Here is an 11,066-nt window from a genome sequence, read left to right on the forward strand (position 1 = left end):
GAGGGGAAAGGAGGGGGAGTAGGGGAAAGGGGTTAGCTCTGTTTAGGGTAGGGGAAAAGGGCATCGTGGTGTTTAATTCAAAGGGGAAAACAAATCCAATTAGGTCATTTTTTTAATTTGTTAATTAATATTTAACAGGTTTTTAATTTCCCCTGTTCTTGTGGCAGCAAAGTTTGCTACTCCGCCCCTTTCCTAGTCTGCTGCATAAATAACATCGAGTGTAGGCGTTTCCTGACACGAACCAGGGGGGGGGGGGCGTTCATTGACATGGTCTTCTAAATTCAAGGTTTTGCTGTCATAAGTGTCTGACATGTAAATTATAGCTAAGTACTACTCTCAGAGTTAAAAAAATTAGTTTATCATTTCATTACAGATATACAACATATTGTGAGAAGTATATTGTTAGGTATATCTATCATGTTTTAGCGCAGTGTCTGTATCAAGTGTAGAACCATTACGTCATGTCTCTTAAATGAACATCAGAGATGATTTTACAAGGTGCACAGGGCGCACAGGAGAGGATAGAAGGGAGCAGGTGGCGCGCACCGCGCAGGTGAGATCAACAGAGCATAGCGCCACCTGCAGGGTGCACGGAAAACGGGAAATCCTTTAGGTACGTGTACGCACAGTGTAGTTATGCGCCCCCTGTATAAACCCCCCTCTTACCAGTTATGTGGAGAACAATACGGAAATTAGGCTTTAGACGGGCATCCCCCCCCCTTTACACTGCGGGTAGGAGGAGGGGGGGTCTGAGAGAGAATGGTCAAAGTTAGATAAGCACTGTTAATTAGAACGAATGATATGGATTTAAGAAGTTTTTAAAGGATTCTCTGTATTTCTTTCATAAAGAAATATGCATGTAAAGCAGAAGGTTTGATAAGTTATAATTTAGCTTTGCAGCCGGACTTTTAAGTGAACCAGAGAAGAAATATTGAAATTTCTACATCTGGAGATTATTAAGAATAATTAGAGTCCTTAATATAATTCATGCTACACCCCAGCCCTTTACTAACCAACGTCTTGGGGGGGCAGCTGGTATTTAAGGGGAGGGGGGTATGAATATCCCCATTATATATATAAACCTATCAGTATATATCGTTATTCACAAATTTATAAATCCTAGAAAATTTAACAATTTGGACAAAATTTAAACTTAATTCCGATATGAATTTAATAAGTCTATTTAATGGAATATAGACGTTACCACCCCCCCCCCATCCCCACCCATCGACAACCTTGCTTATCCGTGTTATAGGTTTAAAAGTAAGAAATTAAATGCCCCCTTCCGGGTCTGCCCTTCTAATAACCATTGCAGGCTACGCCCCTGTGGTATGACACACCTGAATAAGCTATGGAAGCTCTCTCACAACCCTTTTCAAGCCTTTAAACCTTTAAACCTTCAAAACTTTAAACCTTCACACCTTTAAACCTTCACACATTTAAACCTTTGAACCTTCAAAACTTAAAACCTTCAAAACTTTAAACCTTCAAAACTTTAAACCTTCAAAACTTTAAACCTTCAAAACTTTAAACCTTAAATAACCTTAAACCTTTAAATCTATAAAACATTTAAATATTCAGCGTTTAAAGTTTAAAATCAAGAAAGAATATATTTATTGTAGTGAAACAGCGAAATATTCTCATGAACTCCGATTATGGAAATAGAAAAATTTGAAAAAAGAAAAGTTTTGTTTAGTAGATTTGTCTCCGTTACTTGGAAAGGGTGGAGGTATTGAACAGAATTTAAAAGTATTTTAGTTAAATAGATATGGCCGGGCGGGTTAAAGTGTTAAAAAAGGGTCAACATAAAATGTACTTCATAAATAAGACAGACAACATTAACTAAACAACCACATAAATTGGGCAGACAACAAAAAATAAACAGACATACAATATTAGACAGATAGAGACAACATAAACTGAACAGACATACAAAATTAGACAGACAGAGACAACATAAACTGAACAAACATACAAAATTAGACAGACAGAGTCAACATAAACTTACAAAATTAGACAGACAGAGACAACATAAACTGAACAAACATACAAAATTAGACAGACAGAGTCAACATAAACTGAACAAACAACAAAATTAGACAGACAGAGACAACATAAACTGAACAAACAACAAAATTAGACAGACAGAGACAACATAAACTGAACAAACAACAAAATTAGACAGACAACATAAATTAGACAGAGACACAAATTAAACATTAGACAACCAGACCACAAAGCGGATTTTTTATCGGCTTTCTAAACCATGCATATTTTAGAAGTTAAAGATAAATAAATAGACAGACAGATAGATAGATAGATAGATAATTGACGGACACTTTCAACTTAAAAAGAGGGTGGGGCGGGGCGGGAGTGTGGTGTGGGGAATATAAGGGGAAATCAGGAATTAAACCGGTGGGTTTTGATTGGCAAATTATTTACTCAGCTTTATGTGTGAATAGACATAAACACTTGAAGTTCCAGGATAAATATTAAAATCATAAGAAATCTGATTCAAGGGGGGGGGGTAGTTCAAAATATGAGAAGTTTCTCTAAAACATTTCATCAAATTTTTCGTGAAGGAGTTAAATTTTATTTTAGTTAAAGTGTTAAATCGTTATTAATATAGTTTAAAAAATATTTTATTATTATCAAAAACAAGTTTAACTTTTCCAACTGTTTAAAACATTTCATGGAAAAGTTGCAATTTCATTTTTAAAACTTTATTTTTGCCACGTCAATGGTATTAATTGAACAACTGGCAAAGTGGAGACTAATTTTGAAATGGGAAAATAATTTGTCTGAAAACTTTCCTCGCAAAATTAAAAACCATTTGAATTTATTTTTGCAACTTCAGGGTGGAAATATTTAGAAAATTAAATGGTTGTCTGATTTAATTTTCTTCTTTATAAAGAAGTGGATTAACTATTTGTAACTAGTTCAACTTTTAGCTATTCATTAATTTCGACCCCAGTAAGATACGAAGAAGTCTACAAAAATTGTGAAACCTTTTAGATCATTTAAAAATTCAAACTTGTCTAAATATAGATGTAAATGTAGCCATTTGAGCTACTTAAACCAGGTAATTAAAGCTAAATTGCTAGTTTAAAACTCAAATAAGATTTGAATGAAGGATATATGACGTCACAGCAGTTTTGCGTGGGAGGGGGGAACTAAATCTGTGAATAGAGATAGCTCTCAATGAGGGGGGGGGGGGTCAATGTTCGTTTTAGAGGTATCATGAACTTTTGAAAGTAGGAGAATAAATAAATTAAAGAATGCCGGAATGAATGAAGGAAAAGTGTTTAAATGAATAAATGAATATCTAAATAAATGGTGAAAACTGGCAAATCTGAAAAATTTGTTATTTTTTTTAAATGTTAAAAGGCTTAAATATAGTTCAAGCGAAAAAGTCATGATTATTCCCAGAAAGATCATATCATTATTAAAATATTATGTATATCCTAAATATTCCCAGAAAGATCATATCATTATTAAAATATTATGTATATCCTAAATATTCCCAGATAGATCCTATTATTATTAAAATATTATGTATATCCTAAATATTTCCCCTCTAAATAATGTAATATTTTTCTTTCTTTTTTTCCTTCAAAGTATTTATAGTCCAGCCACAAATAGATTTTTTTCTCAGTTTCCTTCCAACTTTTATTGGATCATGATCGGTATAATATCTATTTTTGTTCAAGTTTGGAGAAGTTTATCCTTTCTACTACTGTTTATTTGTACTGTTTATACACAGAAAATCACGAAAGAAAAAACTGGGGACAAAATAATGATAATAATAATAACAATAATACAAATAACNACAATAACAATAACAATAACAATAACAATAACAATAACAATAACAATAACAATAACAATAACAATAACAATAACAATAACAATAACAATAACAATAACAATAACAATAACAATAACAATAACAATAACAATAACAATAACAATAACAATAACAATAACAATAACAATAACAATAACAATAACAATAACAATAACAATAACAATAACAATAACAATAACAATAACAATAACAATAACAATAACAATAACAATAACAATAACAGTAACAATAACAATAACAATAACAATAACAATAACAATAACAATAACAATTACAATAACAATAACAATAACAATAAAAATAGCAATAACAATAAAAATAACAATAACAATAATAATATTAATAATTATAATAAAAAACTGTCCAAAAATGAATATGTTGTTGTGAACATCTCAACATAAAAGTTAAATATTTAAAAAATTCAAAATCTTTGCATGTCTTGTCTGTTTTGTCAGCCTGTGTTTGTCTTAATGTCTGTTTCATGCTGGGTCTATGAACACGAAATAGGACATTTTAAACTTGAATCGGCTTGGATCAAAGTCCTAATGGTTCTCAATGGTAAAAATATTTCCAATTTAAATTAATGAATTAAATTATTAAGTCTATATAATGGTATGCAGGTCTGCAGTAAATGGTCCACGAGGCTCCAGTTCAATGAAGATTTGATCATTTTTTTCCATTACAAATTCCTCCTCTTCGGATTATTAAAAAATTTAAATATTTCTGTCTTTCCTTTTCTTTTGGCTCAAAGTACTTTGTTTTTTTTTTACGGGTATTTTTGAAGTCGGTTTGTATGGTTATCCGTTGTTAAACTATTTGATTACCCCCTCTTCCACCCCTCCTCTTCAAGAATGCGGGTAAAAGTTCAATTCTAATAAAGTATTAACCAGGCAGGTTCAATACCAACACGGAGCTTAATTCAACAAATCCGCGAATTGTAATCTTTAACCCGACACCATATTGGATTTTCTTAACAAGCGCGAAATCTCCCAAGTTTCTGTTGAAAATTCTAATTTTTTTGACAATTTGTTTTGTCTGTGTGTGGGTCCTGTGAATGTTAGGTATTTGTTAAACCTAATTTGAACTAAAGGAGAGCGCACTTAGCACAAAAAGAGTCATAAATTCGAGTCTTAGTTTGCTTTTGTTAAACCGCCATGGCTATTGGTTTAAGGATGAAAGACCACCTTCCTTACAACCCCCCCCCCCCTCTGAAATGTACAATACTAAATACCCAACGGCCACCTTTGTCATATATAAATTAAGATTAGGAAACTGTGTTGTCCCATATAAAACAAAATGGAGTTTTTTTTTACTCATATACGTTTGAATTTAAGTGTCCCATTAGCGCATCCAAAATCATGTTAAAGAAAGATTTATAAGAACTGGGTTTAACTGAATTTATTAACCAATTAGTTGAAGAAACAGGAAAAGTCGTCTTATCTGTAAACCTGTAGATAGGGGGCGAGCCAGCTAATCTATTCCGAAACTTTGACCGTTTTAAAATTAGATAAAAAATTTTTGACTCATACTTAGTTAATCTTAACTTTAGTTTTGTCCGTCACGATCCAATTGATGCTTGACAATCTTTTAGTTTTTACGTCTGTCTGTCTGTCTGTCTGTTTCTCAGTCTGTTTGTCTTTCTACATGTCTGTCTGTCTGTCTATCTATCTGTCTATCTGTTTATCTCTCTCTCTTTCTATCTGTCTATCTGTCTATCTGTCTATCTGTCTATCTGTCTCTCTTTCTATCTGTCTATCTGTCTCTCTGTCTATCTGGCTTTCTGTCTATCTGTCTATCTGTCCATCTGTCTGTCTATATATCTGTCTATTGTGTGAGAAAAAAAGCATGTTTGTGACTTGTTTTACTTTCATCAAATGTTTGCAAGATAGGGCAAACATATCTGTTTAATATCATGTGAAAAAAGTTTTTTTTATGTTAAAGAAAATTTTAAATAAACAAAATATTTTTTTACTTACCGGCATATTTGTAATCAAAAATAGATGATATCCACGTTAGAAATTCACTGTTAACATCGCGTTCATTAGCACTGTTTCTGCCACGGTGGGCGGGGCACATGAAGGGGGCGTGGTACCCCCTGGAGGCGGGATGCAGGGTATCCATGTTAATGTATCACTCTGGCGTCATCTTCCCTGTTAGAAGGTGTATTGAGTACTGGAGTTTAGTTTAGAATAGAATAGAGTTGGTGACGGTACACCGGTACCCTCCCCACCTCCCCCCTCCTCTAATATATTTCAGTAAAACTATAATATATTTAAGTAAACTATATTATATTTTCTGGGTGTTGAATCTATCCACTATGCTACCTCCACCTCTATGGGGAACACCACATGTCAAAATAATAACAAAATCTAAACATAGACAGAAGACACACTTACTAGTTAAACACCACGAATACACAGTGGATATAGGTATACGGCGGATATATAGGTACACGGCGGATATATGAGTAAATGGGTCCACGTCGGATATAAGATAAACGGCGGATATATGGACGCACGATGCCAGAAATCAGAACATGGCAAAGTTAACCATAATGTACCCACGGCGGAGACGTATACAATTTCAGTGGATCTATATGAACAAATTGCTCTGAATTCATCTCACGGCGGACACAATTCAAGGATATTGACGGCGAATAGTGGGCACAGGGCAAGCCAGGCGGATAAAATACTCAATACTGAACTTGGGTGGCGTTTTACTAAAGTAGTTTTTACACCCTTATAGCCTTGATGATATCTTAGGAGACATAAGGACCAACCTAATAAGGGGAGGGTGTCAGTTGTTGAGTCCAGTTCTACCAATACTAATGACCACTGTTTACTATAAAAGCAGCTGAAATACATCTGCTCATTTCAGTAAATGCAGAACTCTGTAGCTACAGAGAAATTGATTGGGGATTAATTGAAATCAAACAAATTTAAAGTTTTAAAATCATCTTTCATCATGGACAATTTTTTAATTGTCAATACTCTATTGATCGACATAAGCCGGAGATTAATCAGGACAAGGTATCAATGTAAAATAGTTTTACAACATTTTTTAGTTCAACACTCGGTTTGAAATTTACGACCTAAAATTCTGGATGAAAATAAACTTTTTATCAATATTATTTGTTACGAACATAATTTTAAAGGTTTCATGCTTGTTTGTTTATTTGTCGAGTTTTTGTGCGCGGTTAGACTACATTCTCTACTCATCCTCTCACCCATCTTCAACATAACAAAACAAGGGGAAATGGCACAAAAAACCAGAATATTCTTTGTAATTCTCTAAAAACCGTTCCATACGATCCTCACCACTCACCCCAGACATACAATAAAAAAGATAAAAAACTAAAATCTAAAAAATTGAAATATCGATCAAACTTTGTGGGTTATCAGCTTTTAGTCCATGTATAAGATACAAATTTATTTTAATATTGTTAAAGCAAGGTGTATATAGTGGTACACGAGTCCAATCCTTCTAAAAATCCGCCAAGATAGTTATTAAGAAATGCGGGAAATATTGTAATACGATTGAAGTACACTGTACTGTAGTGTTATATGCTGTACCTGTATTTGAAGCGAGGATGACTAGGAAGAATGACAAAAGCAGAACATTTCTCTGACTAAATAATTTCTCTGGGGCTCTACCCCAACTTTTATCGGGGGCCATGTAAGGCTCACTGATATGAGGTGATGTACCCCCTGAGTCTCTAAATGCCCCTGGCCGGCGGGGGGCGGCAGGGGACGAACAAGGACATTTGGAACATAAGGAACAAGTATCACAGCACACGGAATGGACGAATGACGATTTTCTCCGACGAACATTCGGTTTAGTGCCTCCTAGTTTTTGAGACTCGTCAAAGTTTGCCGAACCTGAAAATAAATTAAATTATTTTTAACGAAAATATTATAAACGGGGTGGTGTGAAAGGTAACGGAAATATCTATGAAAAGTATAATTTTAAAAAGTTTAAAATATTCCTCCGATTGCACGTGTGTACAGAGCAGTTAAACATGGAGTTTGACAGAAAACAATGGCTGCAGCATATTAACCTTAAAATTAAATTTACCACATGTTTTTTCTTAATACTAGGGTCTAACTAAGGGTTTCCTATTTTTCTAAATCAGCCGAAATGGTTAAAAAGGCGCAAACGATTAAGGCTAACTTTTGAAATTTTTAAAAAATATATCAAGAAAAATAATTTATTTAACCAATAATAGTTTAACTAAAAGTTAGAACTTTTTTTCCATTTGCTTGATGTTTAGTCATAACAATTAAAAGAATGAATGATATTATTTTTTTAACAAGTGTTTTACAAAACAGCTGATATAGTTATGAATCATTATTCAGAATATTTAACAACTATTACACAAAACTTATTCTTTCCAACTTAAGTTTCGGAAAATACAAAAGAAAATAAAGAAAATATGATTTGCAATTTTTTTAACAAGAATAATAATGTTTATTAAACAGCGGGTGTAAAGTTAGGTTACAAGTTGATTTTATAATAATATTACATTCAATTTATGAAAAGTTGTGTTTATTGTGTATAATCAATATACAATTATATAACTAGGATCTATAGAAAACTGTACAATGTAAAATGTGTATTTTTGACCTGTTATTATTTGAATAATAATAATAGAAAACTGTACAATGAAAAATGTGTATTTTTTACCTGTTATTTTTTGAATAATAATAATACAAAACTGTACAATGTAAAACATGTATTTTTGACCTTTTATTATTTGAATAATAATAACAGAAAACTGTACAATGTAAAATATGTATTTTTGACCTTTTATTATTTGAATAATAATAATAGAAAACTGTACAATGAAAAATGTGTATTTTTGACCTGTTATTATCTAAATAATAATAATAGAAAACTGTACAATGTAAAAATGTGTATTTTCGACCTGTTATTTTTTGAATAATAATAATAGAAAACTGTACAAATTAAAATATGTGTTTTTGACCTTTTATTATTTGAATAATAATAATAGAAAACTGTACAATGTAAAACATGTATTTTTGACCTGTTATTATTTGAATAAAAATAATGAAAACTGTACGATGAAAAATGTGTATTTTTGACCTGTTATTATTTGAATAATAATAATAGAAAAGTGTACAATGAAAAATGTGTTTTTTTGACCTGTTATTATCTAAATAATAATAATAGAAAACTGTACAATGAAAAATGTGTATTTTTGACCTGTTTTGATCTAAATAATAATAATAGAAAACTGTACAATGTAAATGCGTATTTTCGACCTGTTATTATTTGAATAATAATAATAATAGAAAACTGTTCAATGTAAAATGTGCATTTTCGACCTGTTATTATTTGAATAATAATAATAGAAAACTGTACAATGTAAAACATGTATTTTTGACCTGTTATTTTTTTAATAATAATAATAGAAAACTGTACAATGAAAAATGTGTATTTTTGACCTGTTATTATCTAAATAATAATAATAGAAAACTGTACAATGTAAAATGCGTATTTTCGACCTGTTATTATTTGAATAATAATAATAGAAAACTGTACAATGAAAAATGTGTATTTTTGACCTGTTTTGATCTAAATAATAATAATAGAAAACTGTACAATGTAAAATGCGTATTTTCGACCTGTTATTATTTGAATAATAATAATAATAGAAAACTGTACAATGTAAAATGTGTATTTTCGACCTGTTATTATTTGAAAACTAATAATAGAAAACTGTACAATGTAAAAATGTGTATTTTCGACCTGTAAGTTCGTAAAATAGCAATTGTAACAAGTATTTTTTTTGTATGCACTATGCCTATCAAATAAGTACATAATTCTGTTATACGTTTATCATCAAATTATGCTTTACCCTGATAAAAACTTTTCAGCTATTTCTATCATTCCGATTTTCATTTATAGCATTTGATAGAATTTGATAAATAAAAGTTACAATACGAGATTCTATACTAATAGAGTAATAAGTTTTCGATATGTTTTATAATTTTGTTTACAATACACTTTGTACAATATACTAAATATACTAGGGCGAGAAAATCTAATTATTCTTGATATAATTCTACTTTTAATTGTTTAAAAATGTGCATTGTAGTGCATTCAGTTTACACGCCTAGCCTCGCGTGAAAATAGATAAAATCCAGCGTCATTGAAAACTATTATCAGATTACTTTTATAAACCACGCCCTTAACATTTCTACAATCAAAATATAAACAAACAAAAAAAACGTCTCGGTCAAAAATATCTTTTACTGAATTTAATTGTTCACGGCAAACTGAAAAAAATTCTACCCTTCAAAATTGCAATGCCTCATTTCCCATGAAAATGTCTCCTCTACTCTAAGAAAAAAACCTCCAAATATTTGTATTTGCTTCTCGATGCAAGGAAACAGCCCAAATTGAGCCATTAAAACTGTGTTGAACAAACTAAACTTTTTGGGGCATAAACCCCGCTAGGCTATTACCCTACCCCTCCTCCCCCACCCCCCTTCTTTAATCCTTTCATGCTAAACAGTACACTTAAGAGACCTCCTTCCCCCCCGCACCTGCTGGACTTCTTATGATTCAAAACAAATGACCCACGAAGCCTTAAACCCCCTAGCTCACTCGTTCCCTTGAAGTTATTTTAATTCTCGATGCAGAAAGAAATGTCAAATTCTGGAAAAGTAACAAATCTACGAAATGTAAAGAATAAAATCTTCGAAAAGTGTACGGCTAATATGAACTTTGATAAAACATTTTTTTTATAAGCTTTTCCTTTAACAGTACACGTCTATGGTGATGAAGTCATGGGTGCTTGGCTTGAAAACCATACAGATTCGATAGTGAAATCCTGCTCCACACTCCACTATTGTCAAATACATTTCTGTATTAAGCAAATTTTGAAGATTTATTGTTTTTAATAGATCGCAAGTCCATTATTTGGAGATTAAAATGTCTACATTTTACGGTGTTTTGTCCATTAAGGTTTTGACCCTTCTAAAACCGTTGGTTGCTTTTTTGATGACATGGATTTCATATAGACCAGATGGTGTTCTCAAGCTTTATTCTTATCTATCTATCTATCTATCTATCTATCTATCTATCTATCTATCTATCTGGGAATCTCATCCATATAATAATTCTTTAGCTCGTTAATTTGGAAGTAAATGTGAATTTTACGGAAAAAATGAAC

The 11,066-nt window shown here is 31.7% G+C and overlaps 1 protein-coding gene across 1 annotated transcript in view; it reads right to left on the minus strand.

The window, feature by feature from the left end:
• The window catches only part of LOC111697754 (uncharacterized), a 16,951-nt gene extending 9,203 nt beyond the window's left edge, over window positions 1-7,748 (minus strand). Inside the window, exon 1 of the mRNA XM_023467859.1 lies at window positions 7,441-7,748. Coding sequence (XP_023323627.1) covers window positions 7,441-7,543 — 103 coding nt within the window. The 5' untranslated portion in view covers window positions 7,544-7,748. The remainder of the gene's footprint in view (window positions 1-7,440) is intronic.
• Window positions 7,749-11,066: the final 3,318 nt, after the last annotated feature.

This window comes from Eurytemora carolleeae, unplaced genomic scaffold (assembly GCF_000591075.1).
Source record: "Eurytemora carolleeae unplaced genomic scaffold, Eaff_2.0 scaffold4, whole genome shotgun sequence".
Lineage (NCBI taxonomy): Eukaryota > Metazoa > Arthropoda > Copepoda > Calanoida > Temoridae > Eurytemora > Eurytemora carolleeae.